At 43.2% G+C, this 18,761-nt stretch overlaps 1 protein-coding gene across 1 annotated transcript in view; it reads right to left on the minus strand.

Annotated features, from left to right (window-relative positions):
* Window positions 1–18,761, minus strand: part of CEP290 (centrosomal protein 290) — a 103,273-nt gene that overhangs the window by 37,700 nt on the left and 46,812 nt on the right. Inside the window, exons 26-34 of the mRNA XM_060245158.1 lie at window positions 18,558–18,731; window positions 18,027–18,138; window positions 13,577–13,782; window positions 11,723–11,874; window positions 5,882–5,993; window positions 5,314–5,769; window positions 4,473–4,637; window positions 4,173–4,280; window positions 3,941–4,075 (exon numbers count right to left, since the gene is read on the minus strand). Coding sequence (XP_060101141.1) covers window positions 3,941–4,075; window positions 4,173–4,280; window positions 4,473–4,637; window positions 5,314–5,769; window positions 5,882–5,993; window positions 11,723–11,874; window positions 13,577–13,782; window positions 18,027–18,138; window positions 18,558–18,731 — 1,620 coding nt within the window. The remainder of the gene's footprint in view (window positions 1–3,940; window positions 4,076–4,172; window positions 4,281–4,472; window positions 4,638–5,313; window positions 5,770–5,881; window positions 5,994–11,722; window positions 11,875–13,576; window positions 13,783–18,026; window positions 18,139–18,557; window positions 18,732–18,761) is intronic.

An 18,761-nucleotide genomic window follows, 5' to 3' on the forward strand; every position in this document is an offset into this window, starting at 1 on the left:
CTCTGCGGCTTTGAACGCTGAAATCAGCAAAGAAAGAAAGACTCCCGAACGCTTTTTGCTTTCTTTTTCTACAGTATGCTCTTTAAAGCAACATTCCTCCACATCAAAAGCGACAGCTCTGCCTAACAAGTAGGTTTTTTATCTTCTCCAACTCTACCCCCTGATGGGCCACTTAACATACCGTCAATAGACTAGCTCACGGATTACTTCAAAAGGTCTGGCAACGTGATGAGCAGTCTTAATTACTCAAACTGGCTTGAATATAAACAATAAAATTGACCTGGACTTTAATTGGACATATAGTACAAAGATTATCAAGAATCTGCAAAATGATCTGACTATAAAAGGGAAACAGAAAGTTCTGTCTCCTTTATCTGTTTGTAACTGAAAGATTGTCTCTTAATAAGCTCTGTTAAAGTTGCTTTAGTACAAGAATTTACAAGAGAGAAGTGAAAAATAACCTGATTTGAGAAACTGAACTTATGCACAAGTTGAATTTTAAAATGGCATCATTTAATGAAATGGTACATGGAAAAGATACCAGTGCAATTTTCAGATCTTTAAAGGAGGATTTTATTTCATTTAAGCAGCATCTTAAAGATTACTTCATGTTTACAGCTAACTATTTGAGCGAAGAGGATCTAACAGCTAATGAAAAGGCAAATCCACAAGAGCCTTGCATTACAAAGAGTGAATCAGTGGCTGTGAAAACAGAAGGAAAAACGGTGATTATGCAAAACAAACGAAGAGAAAAGAAAATGGCCCCCTCTGATGCAGTTTTAATTCTTCACCGGATGCTGACTGTCAACAAGATCAACTGGAGAAGGGGAGATGGTGAAGAACCTTTTTTTTGGTGGTTGAGGAGGCGGTCCATGTCAAGAAGAGGCAAATTGTACATCAATTGTCTAATCTGGTGTTGGAAAACAATCCGTAAAAAGGATTTTGGATCTTTTGGTGAACAGCTGAATAAGGAACTTTGATTAAGAAATGCATGATGCCACTAGAAGATAAGTTATGGACAAACGGGCTGCCTTGGATATAACTTGGATGTAGAAACTAAAGGAACTTAAAAGTTTTTAATTCTGGGGAAGAAGGATTTTGGAATGTGGGTCTTTTTTATGTTTGGTTCTCTTTCTCTTTCTTTTTTTCCTGGTGAATAGGTAAATATTGACAGTCTGCCTATTTAGAGAGATCAATCTGGTAGATTTGTTTTAACATGTTTGTAGGAGAAATGTTTTAGTTAAAGACTGATAAAGTATTTGATTATACTTGAGATATGTTATGCAATTTCTTATGAAGAAAAAAATATTCATGTGCTTTTTTGGTTAGGCTTTTGGTTAAATTAATAATCTAATTTGTGCTAGTCATAGCTGCAAGTTAATTTAGTAAAATTGGAGGATGAGACCGTTTGATTTGTGTTTAAGAAGAATTGTTTAGTTGTACAATGCTTTACTAGTTTACTAAAAGAATTATTCTTTTTGTTTCTTTGTCCTGGTAAAAGAAGAAAGGAAGGTAACATTTAATGGAGATTTTTATACTTGTAGATAGAAACATTAGAGTATTATATTGAGAGGTGGAGTTATAACTGATACATTTGTACTGGTTTCTGTTTTTTTCCCATTCTCTTTGTTCCCTTTTCTTGCTTTTCCCCTTCTTTTATGTATTATCTGCAATGCTGCTGTCCTCTAGTAGTTTAAATCAATAAAACTTAAAAAACTTACATATTAGAGTAGAATCGGCACATGTAAAGGAGATGCTAAAAAAGGGATGCTCTGTCTTGACAGCCCCCAATCAAAGTGCAAGGTGAAGTTAGGGTGATGGATTTCTTTCGCCATCTCCCTTCCTTCTCCAGAGAAGGAAGCTCTTCCATGTGCGAAGCAGTGGAACAGGCATAGGTACAGATTTTAGGATTAAGATATAAGTGTGCGCATGTGTACCAGCATACATGCCTTCGCACCTGTGCAGGCAGCCATTAAGTTTAAGGGACTGAAGCAAAGGGTTCAAGAAGGGCAAGAAAACAGGACTGGTTTGGGGGCAGGGAAACAAAGAAGTTTTATTTAGAGCATATGTGTTGTGGATTTGTAGTTCCTCCAATTACTTATTTTATATTTCATTAGTAATTTCTTCATCTTGATCATATCCTGAAAAAAATCAATTACAATATTTTAAATCAATCACAATTCACATATTTTAAACGTTGCTATGCCTAAAATTGAAAAACACTGACTTATCCACTAGCCAATTAAATCAGGCTGTCACACTCATGAATGGGATTAAATTGGCTCAGTTCCATGTATTCCAGTTTTATTATTTTGAAAACTGGACTGACTCTTCCACTATTTGAAATTAAAAATATTATTACATTACTATCAACTCCTGGTTGTATCAAATTTTTCTCACCAAGCAAGAAAGGTACAATTGAACCATTATTATAGGAAAGTGTACCTGACCATGGCAGCAAACTATCAAGAATGTGGCCCCTGATTAATATCTTTGCCTTTGGTCAATAATAATCATCAAAAAAATTAATCTTGGTCAATTTATAAGAAATTATTGTTACATTGTAATGTCAGGAGCCATTCTGTAATATCATCTGTTTGACCACTGAGAAAAACCAATGAGCCAAAACACATATGGTTAAGGTCAATAATGGTCATTTTTGGCTGTCACTGTCTAATTTGATTCTTAGCTGAGACTATCAACAGGGCCAATATCTGCTTTATACCAATTTCACACTAGTACTTGTTCTGTGTGGAGAGCCCTTTTGCCCCCGGAGCTTCTCTCCATTTTCACACAAGCTGTTGTGGAACTGCGAGTTGGCGTGCTGCTCTCCCGCAGCAAGCAGAAACCACTTGTAAGAGGATCTTGCTTGCTGAGGGAGAATGGCATTCCAACTCGCAGCTCCGCAGCAGCTTATGCGAAAATGGAGAGCACTGGAGTAAAAAAGCTCTTCCCCCCCTACCCCGAACAAGCCTAGTGCGAAATCGGTCTATAGTAAATTTACAAGATAACAGACTTTAATTTTTCCAAACATCTAGGGGATTCAAGCCAAGATGAGCTTGTGCCTAATGTAAATTGCATTAAGAAGTCTTAGCTTGATGTCAACTGATATTACAGAACAGAATGGCTCTATGATAAAGCATTTATGTGTGAAACGTGATCCATTAGTTGACTGGCACATAAGGAGAAGATAGAAGCCTTTGGAGCCTATATTTTAAGGGAATTGAATTCTACACAGCATATGGTAAAGACTGTGGATGTATATCTCAAATGAACATTTCTGCACAAGAATTGGGATTGTGAAGAGAACAGGATGAAAATAATCTGGTTGTGGAACCAATTCCCTTTGTAAATTAAAATCAAACAGAATCTTTTCTATATTGGTTTATAAATTCTTTTTATATATATATATATACACACACACACACACAGTTTCTGTTGTCCCAACTGGGGATTGGCAACTGTAATGTTTTGTACATGTTTTTAATTTGACCAAGAATTAAGAATTGTTTAAGAATTAAGAATTGTATATTCAGATTTTCTTAACCTTTAGATTCTTAATTCAATTTAGTTTGAGTTAAACTCCCCCATTTTTCAGTTCCCAGTAATCCAGCTTTATTGTTTTAGGAACTGGACTGACTATTTGAAATTAAATATATTTACGATAAAAACTAGTTCCATTACTTCGGCATTTTGTTCCAAATTCTGCATTTTGCCATCTATGTTTAATGAGCAAGATTCGCATTTTTCCTGTTTACACTATTAAAACAGAAAAAACCTTAGAAATGAAACACAGTATCACAAGAAAAATACTTTAAGCAACAGAAATACTGTAAAGTATTTCCATTTGTACAGTGGAAAAGAAAGAGGCTTGCCTGAAGAATGATAACTTTTTAATTAAACTATTTCATAAATCACTGAAAGAATATGATCCAATTACCTCTTCTAAGGATCTGCAGGTTGCTTGCATTTCCAGGATTGTTCTAATATGTTCCTTACTTTTTTTTAGAGCTTGGTCAAGCTGATGTGGAAGTGGCAAGTCAGGATCCGGAACTGATCCCATAGCTTCATCAAACTGCAGAATAAACAGAGTGCAGGAAATCTAGCTGTCTCTGTAATGATTGCAATCAGTCCAAATCTAAACACAATTCAAATATAATCAGCATAGGTACCTTTTGAGAAGTACTTAATATATCATTTTGCCGTTGTTCATATTTGTCTAGCTGCCGTTCCAATTCCACTTCTCTTTGATCCCAGGCCATCTGGCGCTCTTCATGGAACTGTAAGATTTGACATATTAAATAAGGATTTTGTATTAAGTAATCTGACAATAACACAAACAGAATATATTTTAAAGCCTACATGCACCAAAATTATTTTGCTATATTTCTGATAGTTATACATGAAGTTATCTTATTTAAACATTAATCAGTTTACATAATTAAATGCAATAAGGCACCATATGCTGGTACCTTGTTTTGCTGTACAATTTCTTCTTCCAGGTTGCTGATTGTGCGTTCATATTCAGAAATGACATTGCTCAAATATTTGTTCTCTTCCTTTTGCTTGGCTAATTCACGGTTCATTTTGAGCTCCTGAAGACGAAGCTCTTCAATTCTCATATGCCACTCAATGACCTAATAACACACAACAACAGATAAAATCCTGATAGCAATAATTTAAAGACCAAGCTGAACTGATTCCAGTTGAGTATATGAGTGCCAGCTGTTTCAGCAAAAAGTGCTAATGGACTTTAGGGATTAACTGGCTCACTGTTCTAATCCAAGCTTTGGCTGGCCACAGCCTAGTGATCTGATATAGTGAAAATATAGCAGACAAACATTTACAGTAGAAGATTAAGTAAGGCTGAGACAGAATAAAGCAAAATGGAAGTTCTAGGAACTGTGGACTCAAAGCTTGTTTTGCAAGTTCTGAAAATAACTCAGGGTGTTTTTTCTGCCAGAGCCCACAGGAGCAGAGGTCCACCTGGGCTGTCCAGGGCTCCAGCTGGCCTGACCCACCATGTGGTAGCCACGTACTCCCAGCCTAGATGGTGTGGCCTAATATACAAATAAGCTCCTGCTGGGCTTTTTCTACAAAAAAAGCACTGAAATAACTGAATCATGGAAGTAAAATTGCAGTGTCTTGTGCAACATCCATCAAAGTGAAAAATAGCTAGAGAGGCTCACAGCTTCTCAGGCCTTTGCCTCTTGGATCAGTCCTGGCATTTGAGAGACAGATCATTGCATATAAAGCAATGCTGAAAACGTTAAGCACTGCATAAAATACAAGTTAATTTGTTATCTCCCAAACCTTTTGTGCTCCTCTTGTATCTTTTAATGTGGCTATTAGTTCTTCTAAGCCTTTTAATTTCATCTGCAATTCTAGGGCTTTGTTCTCTGAACTTCGGCGCTCTTGCTCAGCATGTTGAATGTCGTCCATCATTTTAAGCTTGTCATTCTGAAGCTGGATCATAGTTTTGGAGAACTTCTCCTGTTGAGCCAAAGGCAAAGCACCACTAAACTGCCTCCGCAGAGACTGAACAGTCTGTCGCAAATGTTTGGCTCTGTTTCTCCCTTCCAGCCGAGCATAATATAATGCTTGCTCCTTGTCATCCAGTTTCTGCTCTAGGCGTAGATTAGCAATCTCCATCTTCTGAAGTTTTGATGTAGTGGCTTCTAACCTGGCCATGGCTGTAGCTTCACTTATCTGAAGGGCTACAATATGCTGATGTAGTTTTGCAATAAGCGCTTTTTCATCTGATTGTGCCTAAATGCCAAATAAAATAAGAATACATGCAATGTTTATTCAAAGTACATGTATGCAGGGGTGTTTTTTGGTTATTACACTTTATGGCTAAGGTTAACAGAAGTATCCAGACCTGATAGTCCAAAATTTGCATTCTAAGGGATTGCACTTCTTTCTCACTAGATTGGTGGCGACTCTCCAAAGCATCAACTTGCATCTTGGCAATGTCAGAAAGTTCTCTTAACCTAACAAGACATAACAGATATTTCAAATTACAAAGGAAAAACATAGTTCTGAATTCATTGTAATGTTGGCACAGTGTCAAATTCTTTAAATCATGTAAGTTGTCTTTTACATGTAACCTTCTATACACCATTATACAAATACTATACTTTCTCTAAAGCTTGAACAAGTCAGAGAAAAAAAGGTATGTGTCAAAAGTAATTTGCAACACCTCATTAAATATAGCACTGGAAGAAGAATATGCCATCAAGTCACAACCAACTCACAATGATCCTATCCTTGGGGCATTCCAAGCAAGAGATCAGGAGAGGTGGTTTGCTACTACCTTCCACCATGTAGCAACCCCAGTCTTCATCAGGGGTCTTCCGTCCAAGTACTAACCGTGGCCAACTTTATTTAGCTTCCAAGTTCTGACAAGATTGGGCTAAGCAGCTAAATCTGGATTTCAACTATATTTTCAGATGCAATCGTTTTTAAAAAATAAATAAATAAATGATTGAACAAACACATTGCTACTAGTAAAGAGTAGATGTCTTATGATTGTTCTGTGGTTCTTTCTGACTGTATAATGCACAATACAAAGGAGATCTACTTTCCACAAGCAAGCACAGTTTACATTGTTAAGTCATAACTCTACCCACACTGGGATGGGTTCTATGCTGTGCCAGCAGAAGGACTTTCCGCATTTCCTCTTTCCCCACCTACCACCTATGATCCTAAATAAGACAATGCCAAGAGTTGGGAGACCTGCATGGACAAGGATCCACACAACAAGGGTGGCTGAGTTATGGAGTGCGGGGGGGGGGGGTGAACTAGGGCTTTCTGCACGAGCAACTTATTCCTGTTTTTCTCAGCAGCCAATCCACCAGCAGTAGCATTGCATTGAGCACAAGGGCTCCATACTTCTTCCCTCCCTCCACATTTTTTCTGGTTGCTATATTAGTTTATTTTTTTAAGGATGTGTCTCAAAAAGAAATTCATCATCATCATCATCACATTTTATTTGTATCCCGCCCTCCCCGCCGAAGCAGGCTCAGGGCGGCTAACAGCAAGAATTCAATACATACATTGTATAATATAACATTTTAACTACAATTAATTAAAATCCATTAAAATTCTAAAAACAATAAATTAATATTTTGTGCTATTACCCAGATGGCAAGTTTTACTTAGCAGTTCTACTCAGTGAAGGCCATTCGGAACAGGATAGTCTTGCAGGTCCTGCGGAACTGTTCAAAGTCCCGCAGGGCCCACATTTCTTCTGGAAGCTGATTCCACAGCTGTGGAGCCATGACAGAGAAAGCCCGAGTACGGGTACTCTGGAGTTTTGCCTCTTTTGGCCCGGGAATAGTCAGCAGGTTCTTCCCTGCTGACCTCAGTGCTCTCTGGGGTTCATGCGGGGAGAGACGGTCCCTAAGGTAGGCAGGTCCTCGGCCATATAGGGCTTTAAAGGTAATGACCAGCACTTTGTAACGAATCCGGTATATAACTGGCAGCCAGTGCAGTTCACGCAGCCCCGGCTGTATGTGCTCCCACTTTGGGAGCCCCAGCAGCAGTCTAGCAGCCGCGTTCTGCACTAGCTGCAGCTTCCGGGTTCGGCACAGAGGCAGCCCCATGTAGAGGGCATTACAGTAATCTAATCTTGAGGTGACCGTTGCATGGATCACTGTTGCCAGGTCCCGACGCTCTAGGAAGGGAGCCAACTGCCTCGCCCGCCTCAGGTGAAAAAAGGCTGATTTGGCAGTGGCTGCTATCTGGGCCTCCATTGATAATGAAGGCTCCAGTAGTACTCCCAGGCTCTTGACCCGGCATCAAAAACCGGGAAAGGTATTTCCCCTCCCGGAGCGCCCCGACCTAGGCAAAGGACCTGTCTTCGCTGGATTCAATTTCAGCCCACTCAGTCTCAACCAAGTTGCCACAGCCTGCAGTGCCAGGTCCAAATTCTCTGGGACACAGCCAGGCCAGCCATCCATTAGCAGATAGAGCTGGGTGTCATCTGCATACTGGTGACACCCAAGACCATACCTCCTGGCAATCTGGACAAGGGAGCGCATATAGATATTAAATAGCATCGGCGATAGGACTGCTCCCTGAGGCACCCCACAGTGTAGTGTGCGTCTCTGGGAGAGCTCACCCCCGATTGCCACCCTTTGTCCCCGATCCTCGAGGAAGGAGGAGAGCCATTGTAGGGCCAAACCCCAACCCCAAAATTAGGATTTCTGAATGATGGTGCTGTTGTCATCAAAGGCATCATGGCATCAACCTCCATTTTTTTCTTTTTTCTTTGTTTTGTTGTTGTTGTGCATACACTATATTAATATATCAATGTACTTCTGGAAGAGTAGCTAGGCATGTGCAAGAATCACCATATTGACCCTGTGGGAAAATGCCTTCCATTCAAAGGCTCATTCCAATATTTAGACATCTGTAACTGCAAACCAGTTTTTAAGTTTTCCTGCAGGCAAACAGCAGGTAAAAGAGGCTCAGAGTCTATTGCTTTCAAGTGGTTCCTACTTAGTCATGTAAATATCTCTAGCAGGCTCAGAACAATGAAGCAGGCCAGTAGGGATGCTCTGCAGCAGTCCTCACCAGAATCAAAACTGACAACAAATACCTATCCAAACCTATTTAAAAAATTAAATGTTTATGAAAAAAAACCTGGGAGTGCGCAGCACTGAATGACAAGAAATAGATGCATCTTATGAGATTTTTTTTAAATTAAAAAAGCCCCAAATACTATGCAAGGGGAAAAGTTCTTTCTTTCCATGGGTAAGGATGTTTCTGTCTGGGCACATCAAGAGATTCAACCACAAAGTGAAAGAGGGCAACTGAGAGGCCAGAAACAGAATGGAGTGCTCCTGTGCCTTCTAACAAGGCGAATGCGTGTGGCAAAAGAAAAAAATGGGGGGGGGCATAGAAAGAAAAAGGTACCAAGTGCTGCAAACATATAGGAAGGGCAATGATCACTCCTGTGACTCATTAAAGCAATACAAGGATATCACTAGTAGGCAAGTGTTTTAAAAATATGTATTTTAAAATTTGCCAACACAAGTGATAACAATTCGTCATTACTGAGGTAAGGGAAAGAGAGCACAAGCAGGGTTGTTCTCCACTCATGGTATAGTCAGAGGAGAGTGAGAAGGAAGTAGGAGGAACCATCAAAAGATCACAAAACATTCTGCACATGAACGAAGATGACTTAAATCTGGTTCCCTGAAAAAGACTGGAATAAAAGCAGTCCCAAAAGAACAAGGAAAAAATAGAAGAAAAATGAAGGTGAAAACTAACGGCTCAAGAGAATGTGTAGAAAATAGGGGATACCCCAAAACAGTAGGGGGCCAGAATAGATGCAGTTCTTTTGTGCAGAAAACCCCAATATCTGTCCTCTCCATCTCTTCTATCAGGAGAACCTTAAAAGTGCTGCTGGTGGGTTAGGTTATTTCCTATCAGTGCAGCCTCTTAAGTTGGGGTCCCTCAGCAAAGACTTTTCAAGGCTCATAGGCAACTGCTAGGGAAAGGAAGAGAAAAACCTGTCTTGATCAGCATCTTTTACTGGCACTGTGCCTAATCCAGCCCAGTGTACACAACATGGGCACACTGGGTTTTACTGTGTACTAGCCGTTCTAAATATGAAAGCCACATTCTCAAAAAGTACATATGCACACAAATATCCAACTTTTTTTTTTTTTTTGCAGAAGCTGTCTTACAGAACTCCTAAGTATTCTTCGAACTTTATAGGTAGTTGAAAGCAACTACCTTTAAATGTGAAAATACTGCTGGCACTCTTTCTTCAAACTAGCGAGCTTTCATACAAGGAGAGGGGCTGGCTTTTGATGTTAACCAGCATAGCCCTTCCACATAGAATTGTAGCTAGAATAACTAGCACAGAGCTGGAACCATCCTGTCCCAGGATCTTATCTGGCCCATGAGCAACTAGTGTGAGAGAGGAAACAGGAGGCTGCTGGAGGGTGAGTAGGTGGAGCCACTCGATTATGGCTTCAGCACAGCAAAACAACCTCGTCTCCAGCATCAAGCAGAGCTCCTTCAGTTCAGCAGCCACATTCATGCCAGATTGGAGTTCCAAAGCGAGGTCACATGCCTCTCCACTCAGCCTGCATCTCTTGGGGATGCCATTCTGGATGGCCAAAGGAACCAGTGTTTGCACATGGGAGAATACAGATGATCTTCTGCTGGCAGCCAGTATCACCATATTTGCACCCTCCCCACATACTGGCTGTGCTCTGGCCCATGGGGCGGGGGGGGGGGGCAGTGATCACCAGTTATACTGGTTGATGGATGGCCTGGGGTCTCTACCACATGCACAGCCTTGTGTGCATGGTGCCCACTCCCACATCAGATAATTCAGTGGCCTTTGACCTGGGGTGGCTGCTGCCATTTGGGGGTGGCATGGCCAGTCAACAACTCCTGGCTTGAACTGCCAGAATTACCCCACCATGGATTGCCTGGTAGCCTTAGTCAGAGCCAGCTGCTTCCGCATAAGCTTACTGGGCTTTGTTTGGCCTGGGTCCTGCCATGCACATGTCCTTGGACCTGGGCCGCTACCCCGCCTGCTTCTGCAGTTCAATTCAATTTGCTTTATTACGGTCCATGAGCAAATACACAGCACAATGCAGACCAACAGCACCCCCAGAAAAATTGTAAAAATCTAGAGGGACCTAAAAAGGTAAAACATAAGATATAAAACATACAGATAAAAAATTAAAAGATTATACAGCTCCAGTAAAATATTAACTAAAATACACTGATTAACATTTGTTTCAGTTTCAATAGCATTTATGGTAGTATACAGAGTACTCAGGGATTAAGGCAAAGTAAAATACAAGCTTGGGAATATTCAAAAATAATTAAAAACATAATTTGTTACATAATCCTCACGAATTCTCCTAGCTGCCATCAAGAATTTGGCACAATTAGATGTGAATTGGGGGTTAGAATCTGATAACAGCATATTTCTGATTTTATAATCAGAGAACCCCAGGCATCCCTCAAACAAATAACAGATGTACCTGGTGCGTATGCCTAGGTAAAGGCCACACCCAAGCAACACATGGTCAATCGTTTCCACTTTATCTACACCACAAGGGCAGACCTGCTCAGCCATAGACACCTTTTTAAATCGGCCCTCGACGACTGCTGAAGGAAAGATATTGCAACGGGCCATGGAAAAGGCCCTTCTGTGGGATGGTATCGTTAGATTTGAGAGACAGGAGGCTGGAGCTAGCACATATCTCCTTTGGGGGGAGCGGAACTAAATAATCTGAGACCTTGCAGGTAGATGGGTTTGTTCAACTTACCTTCCCAAGTCCCCTTACATGGTGGTTCAGGGGCAGAGAGGAGCTTGCAACACCCAGCCACTTAGTGTTTTTACGCTGGGGTTGGGCACACAGCTCAGGCAGCAGGAATGAGCCAGAGAAGGGGTTTGCCCCCCCCCCCTACCGGGCAGCATGGGACCGTCTACCCAATACTGCACCATTGGCTCTCCAGTATACCCATGTAAGTTTTCCACTGCACACTCATCCCTAGCCCTTGGGGTCTTGCAGTGAGAACACACCAACCTGGTGCTTACTAGCTGCTGTCCTTTATGAAGTTTATACCTCTGGTAACTGGCATTATGTTTTATGGCACACACAGCCCTGCCCAACAAGTTCACAATTATGTCACATCCAGATTTCATAACAAATCAGTTCGACACCTCTGCTCTAGAACTTACTTTGAGACCTCAATCTTGAGCTCTGTTTCACTCTTCTCCAGTTCCATAATTCGACGTCTGTCTGCCTCACTCACCACTTTACTCACACTGGTTGACAGTTCATCTCGCAAAGACTGTTCCACCTTCTGGGCTTCAAGGTTGATCTTTGTAAGCTGAGACACAATGCAAATTCAGTTAAGACACTTGGGAATGACACTCGATATTCAGCTAACACAAAAACTAATAATATTCAGCTGGATAACTCGTAGCTTCAGGTGTTTGTTGAACAGGAGTAGGAGGGCACTTGGGGCTATGACGCAAGATCGTGGTTTACCCCATAATGCTGTCAGCATTACAGGGGAAAACCATCCCAAATTGTACTAGCATAACATAGGGTAGCCTCTCTAAACAGATGGTCAATAATACCTTTTGTAGTCTGAAAAAGGTATCAGAGTATAAAACACACAGAGTGCATCAGATCTGAAAGGCACATGCAAGAAATCATTGTATTTGAAATGCATGCAAATAGGCACTTGTTCTGCTTGTATTCTAAAGCAAAACATACAGTTTCAACTCATACACACTCATCATATTTAACATATACATATAAGCCTGAAGTCAAGAAGTTTCATAAAAAGAAGCCCCAATTCTCTATTTTTAAAAAGGGGTCACACAAGTCAGTTGTGCTTAGAGATCAATCAAAGCCCAATTTTAATTTCAAGGGACAGAGCCAATGGGGATGTAGTCTCAACTGAGAGTAAGGCAACAGTCATTACTATGTTTCTCAAAGCCAAGAGGAAAGTCAATACAAATCTCTACCAGGATAGAGTCAGTTGCTTGATGGCAAGCTGTAATGGGCTCTCCAATGCATAGGAGGCAACAGACATTTCAAGCAGCAACAAGTGCTAAACATTAAAGAACCTGTAGATGGTCAGTCAACACTAGGATTTCATAGCTCTTATTTGCACTTTCTTCCTCTGTAACATCTCTCAAGCACTATGATCTCTCTAAAGGCATATTCCATGGCTGCTATACTGCAATAAAAAAATAATCCCAGCAGGTATGGAGAACAGAAGCTGTAGATAGTCATTATTAGGATGAACATATTATCACAAATTAGTGAACTATCGTTCTCCAGAATGCTTCATCAGGCTGGATGCACAGTACAAAAAATAAAATCCAACATAATTAAGGGGAACCAACAACTGGCAGGGAAACCATGTAATTCAGGGGTGGGGAATCTTTTTTTCTGCCAAGGGCCATATGGATATTTATAACATCATTCACTGGCCATAAAAAGTTATCAATTTAAAAAACAGTGCTCCACCAAGGGAGCAAAATTAATGCAAATAATTGTTTTACTATTTGAAGCCATGTGGAGAGAGCTTAATTTGGTGCGCGCACACACACACGGCCCACTGCCCAAGGCAAATGCATAGGTCCAGGGCTTTTTTGTAGAAAAAGCCCAGCAGGAACTCAGTAGCATATCAGACCACATCCCCTAATATTAGCATATTAGGTCACATACTCATTAGCATATTAGGCCACACTGTCTGGGATAATCAAGTGCAAACTGAACTGTGACAGTAACTTTTCCAGGCCCTGTAGCAATTCTGGCCAGCCAATCAGGCCCCAAAGAGGCTGCCGCACAGTACATCTGGGCCCTGTGATACCTGCCTGGCCCTGGGAAGGCTGCTGCACAGTGCGGCTGGGTCCCATGATCCTCGCTGGCCAGCCAGGCCCCAGGGTTGCTGCCACATGGCTCGGTTCGGCCCAGCAATCCCCAAGGGCCACACCAAGTGACCTCGAGGGCTGCATATGGCCCTCGGGATGGAGGTTCCCCACCCCTGATGTAATTGAAGCTCAGAAGCCAACCTCAGCAAACTTTGTCTCAAGTTCGAAGTTGCGTTCTTCCACTTGCTTCAATGTGCTCCGTAACTGTTCATACATTCGCTGAGAATGTGCAGCTCTCTGCCTCTCATTCAGTTCTTTCATTTCCAGCATAGTGATTTTCTTAGAAATAGAAACAATCTCACTGTTGGTTATAGCTTTCGTAGCCTTGTCTCCAGGATCATCTTCCCCTAACGGTAACAATGATATAAGGCACTATTTTAATCATTTTAATGAGAATTAAACATTACAGAATAAAAACCAAACTTGTACACAATTTTAAGTGTCTTTTGGCACTGTATGAAGCAGGAACTTAATTTTAAACTGCTTTTATTCCAGGCAAATATCATCAAAAAATAAAGTGCAGACTAATCACTGCTGCTAGTTCTGGTAGAACTATGGCAGTTTCAACTATTACCACCAAAGAAGTTCCCAGTTTCACCATAGCTCTTGTCCAACTCTTGCAGAATGAAGACAGGAAATCTCATTAATGCAGTAAAACCTAATCCACTGCAGTAATTCTTCTTGAAGGGAAGAGATGTTAATTAAAACTGTACATGGCTGAGGAGCACAGACGTCTTTAGAAACGTGCTCTTTCACTTATATCATAGAATCATAGAGTTGAAAGGGACCTCTAGGATAATCTAGTCCAACCCCCTGCACAATACAGGAAACTCACAAACACCTCCCCCTAAATTCACAGGATCTTCATTGCTGTCAGATGACCACATAGCCTCTGTTTAAAAACCTCCAAGGAAGGAGAGCCCACCACCTCCCATGGAAGCCTGTTCCACTAAGTTCTTCCTAATGTTGAGTCGGAAACTCTTTTGATTTAATTTCAACCCACTGGTTCTGGTCCTACCTTCTGTAGCCACAGAATACCTTTTTAAAAAAATTGGCCAAGTTCATAGATGCCACCTTAAAGCTCTTATCAATCTTCTGACCACTTAGCTCTAAAAATCTACAAGAAACAACCCTAGCATGCAGTCTCTATGAAATATGCTTCTTGTGGAAAATTAAGTCAGTTTGCTCCATCTTTTCCTTTAAAGTGTCAGGAGTAGCTTAGAAGACCCCTGGCCTTCTTCCCCAATGAACTTTTGGTGTGATGAAAGAAAGTGCCTTTTAGACTCTTAGATTCAGAATGATGCTAGTTGCAATAGAACAGTTTGGGGGGCACTATACTGATTATTCATGGAAACCGTCTTCTGTAGTATCCCCATATCCCAGCCTGCAGTGACTGATTGAGTAGGAAGGTGGGTCCCAGGATATATAGAAGTCTTGACTGCCAAGACAAACAAAGAAAACATGCAGCAAATGCACAGCTATGAATAGCTCCTAAAAATACTTTAGTATGAAACAACAGTGTGGCTCTTCAGTTATAAATCTTATTTAAAACTATCACACCCCTGCTGGCCCCCGTCACGCTCCGCCGTGGCCGCTGCACGCCTGGTGGCCTGGCTTGGGCCCGTTTAAGCGTGTCATGGGTACTGGGGACCCTGCAGAAGAAGCTGAGCCTGCGGAAGAAACTGTGCCCCTGCCACCTGCACCAGTGCCCCTGCCTCCTGCTGGAGAAGATCCAAGCCCCGCTGCCTTGCCCTCTCGGGTGGCTCGTGTGCGTGACCGCCTTCGTCAGGACCTCAGGGATCGGAGGAGGGCGGCACGCTCACGAGCAAGACGCTCCCTGAGCCCTGAGTTTTGAAAGGATTCTGGCCCTTCTAGGAGTGAGGATGCTTGAGTCTCAGCAGGATCCTGGCTGCCTCTGAGCCAGCAATTAGCCCAAATGGGCAACAGACAGCAGAGGGCTATATAGCTGTGGGCTTTGGGAGGAGGCTTTGTGGAAGCAACTAGTCACTTACCTGACGTTCTAGCATCCACTTTGGCTTTTGACTTTGGCTTCTGGACCCCCTGACTTTGGCTTCTGAACCTCTGACCTGCGATACCTGGACTGTGATTCAGTTTTGGCGCCTTGGACCCTCTTTGCTCACCGGCTACAGACCTTGGACTGCTCCTGGACTTTGCCTGACCCGGCCCCAGCCCGTGACAAAGCATCCCAGAGGTCTCAGAATGTGGGAGGACAGAGCTGGGTTATTTCACCCCTCTGTGCTCGTGTCCTCCCCGGCTGTGCTTGGGCTCCTCCCTCTCTCTCGTTCGGCTGCCCTTCTGTTGCAGCAGCCTGCTTCCTCCCTGGCCTCTCAGCCTTTTGGTCTTTTATCCTTTCCCCGGCCCCCTCCCTTCCTCCCAGGTCCCACCCCCGGTAAGCAGGGACGCCGTGGAAGGGCTTTCTGGGCGTGTTCGCCAGGTGGTGGCCGAGTGAGTTGGGACATTGTGGCTGCGTCTGGGCTCGAGGTTTCTGCCTCCTCCACCCTCTCCGCTGAGCGTTGTTTCTGCCTTCTCTCCTCTGTGGCCATCGCCGTGGCTCAACCACTCCTCCCTACCCTGGGGTTGGGCACGCCGGTTCCCTGTGGTAGCGAGTGTGTTGGGTGGACGTGCCATGTCAGGCACCCACGAGGTACGGTGGGGGCGCGGGGGGGGGCTCCCGGTGGAGTCCCATCTCAGCCGGGCAGTGTGGGGGGGAGGGCTCCCAGTGGAGTCCCATCTCAGCCGGGACGGGACAAAAACAAACAGTAAAATTACAGTGTCATCTGTCCCTGTAACCTACTCATTTTCTTTTAACTTTCAATAATGATGGAACTTTCTCCACGTTTAAAAAGATATTCCAATTACTAGAACAGTTAGATTAGCAGAGAGACTAAAACTGCATTGTTCTTATTAAAGTAATAATAATAATAATAATAATTTTTTATTTCTATCCCGCCCTCCCCGCCGAAGCAGGCTCAGGGCGGCTCACAGCATAAAATACACATTACATCAGTTTACATTATAAAAACATGGTTAAAACAGTTATAAATTATTAAAATTAACATAACAATATGGCGTTATAAACATTAGATTTTGTAAACATCAGATAATAAAAACATTTCCAGCAGCATACCTAGCTTTGTTACTAATTCTATCGCTAGTTGAAGGCCACCTTGAAAAGGTGGGTCTTACAGGCCCTACGGAATTGATCTAAACATCTTAGGGCCCTCACCTCCTCGGGGAGTTGGTTCCACAATAATGGAGCGACGACAGAGAAGGCCCGATCCCGGGTGGCCTTCAGTCTGGCCTCCCTTGGCCCAGGGATATTCAACTGGTTTTTCCCAGATGACCTCAGTGCCCTCTGGGGCTCATATGGGGAGAGACGGTCCCTCAGGTAGGTAGGTCCTCGGCCATATAGGGCTTTAAAGGTGATAACCAGCACTTTGTAGCGAACTCGGTATACCACTGGCAGCCAGTGCAGCCCGCGCAGCCCCGGCTGTATGTGCTCCCACCTTGGGAGCCCCAGCAACAGCCTAGCCGCCGCGTTCTGCACCAGCTGCAGCCGCCGAGTTCGACACAAGGGCAGCCCCATGTAGAGGGCGTTGCAGTAGTCCAGTCTCGAGGTGACCGTAGCATGGATCACCATTGCTAGGTCACGGCGCTCCAGGAAGGGGGCCAACTGCTTTGCCCGTCGAAGATGAAAAAACGCGGACTTGGCAGCGGCCGCTATCTGTGCCTCCATTGATAATGAAGGCTCCAGAAGAACCCCCAGGCTCTTGACCTTATGTGCCGCTTTAAGCTGCACACCGTCAAGGACTGGCAAAGGGATTTCCCTTCCCAGGGCACCGCGACTCAAGCAAAGGACCTCTGTCTTCGTTGGATTTAACTTCAGCCCGCTCAGTCTGAGCCAACCTGCCACGGCTTGCAGTGCTAAGTCCAGGCTTTCTGGGACGGAGCCAGGCCGGCCATCCATTAGTAGATAGAGCTGGGTGTCATCAGCGTATTGGTGGCACCCAAGCCCAAACCTCCGGGCAATCTGGGCAAGGGGGCGCATATAGATGTTAAACAACATCGGGGAGAGAACTGCCCCTTGTGGCACCCCACATACTAGTGGGTGCCTCCGGGACCGCTCCCCCCAATGGCCACCCTTTGTCCCCGTCCTTCGAGGAAGGAGGAAAGCCACTGTAAGGCCAATCCCCCAATCCCCGCGTCGGCGAGCCGGCGGGCCAGTAGCTGATGATCGACCGTATCAAATGCGGCCGACAGGTCCAACAATATCAGCACCGCCACGCCGCCTCGATCCAGATGCCGCTGGAGGTCATCCACCAAGGCGACCAGCACTGTCTCCGTCCCATAGCCCGGACGGAAGCCGGACTGGTGAGGGTCTAAGGCGGAAGTGTCATCCAAAAAACTCTGCAACTGTAACGCCACTGCCCTCTCTATAACCTTACCTAAAAATGGTAGGTTCGAGACCGGTCGATAATTTGCCAATTCGGCCGGATCTGCCGTACTCTTTTTTAGGAGAGGGCGGACCATGGCCTCTTTCAAAGATGTTGGGAATGCACAATATACTTACCCAGTTTCATTGCTTGTTCCCAAGCTTGTTCAACTGTGTGCAGTTTCTCTTTTGTAATTTCCAGTTCTTTGTTTAAGGACTCTATCTGTTCTTTCAGCGACGCATTTTCATGCTACATGATAAAATGTCCAAACACATTATAAGACTTATTTAAACATACTGAATTAAGATATATGTAGCTTAGCATGAACAGCAATAAAACATCTTTTGGTATCCAGTGTGATGCTGCAGTTAGACTATGACTAACTTGGCAAACTCAGGTTCTAATCCCCAGTCTGTCATGAAGCTCATGGGCTGATCTTGAGCCTCATTCTCTTTGGCTTGGTTGAAATCATAGGACAGATGTGGAACTCAATGAGTTGAAGGAAAAGAAACAGGTGTGCCACCCTCAGCTCCTTGGAGGACAGGATGCAAATGTATAGGTAGATGGATATCCCACTGTGTTTATAAAAAACAAGTAAGTGCAGTATACAGCTAAGGTGCTACTGAACTCTTACTCTTTTCTACTACTAAGAATACAAGTAAAATTACCTCCAAGTGATCCATATTAGTTGTTCTTTGAACAAGCAAGTTGTCTTTCTGTAGCATATCCCTGTATTTAGCCGTTAATTCATTATATTGCTTATTAGCCATTTCTAGATCATCCAGAGGTATGCTATTCTCCAGCGCTTTTTGCAGTGCTGCTATTTTGAAGGTTGCCATTTCCTAGAAACAAGGAAGATTATTACTTATGTG

Source organism: Heteronotia binoei, chromosome 8 (genome assembly GCF_032191835.1).
Source record: "Heteronotia binoei isolate CCM8104 ecotype False Entrance Well chromosome 8, APGP_CSIRO_Hbin_v1, whole genome shotgun sequence".
Classification (NCBI taxonomy): Eukaryota; Metazoa; Chordata; class Lepidosauria; order Squamata; family Gekkonidae; genus Heteronotia; species Heteronotia binoei.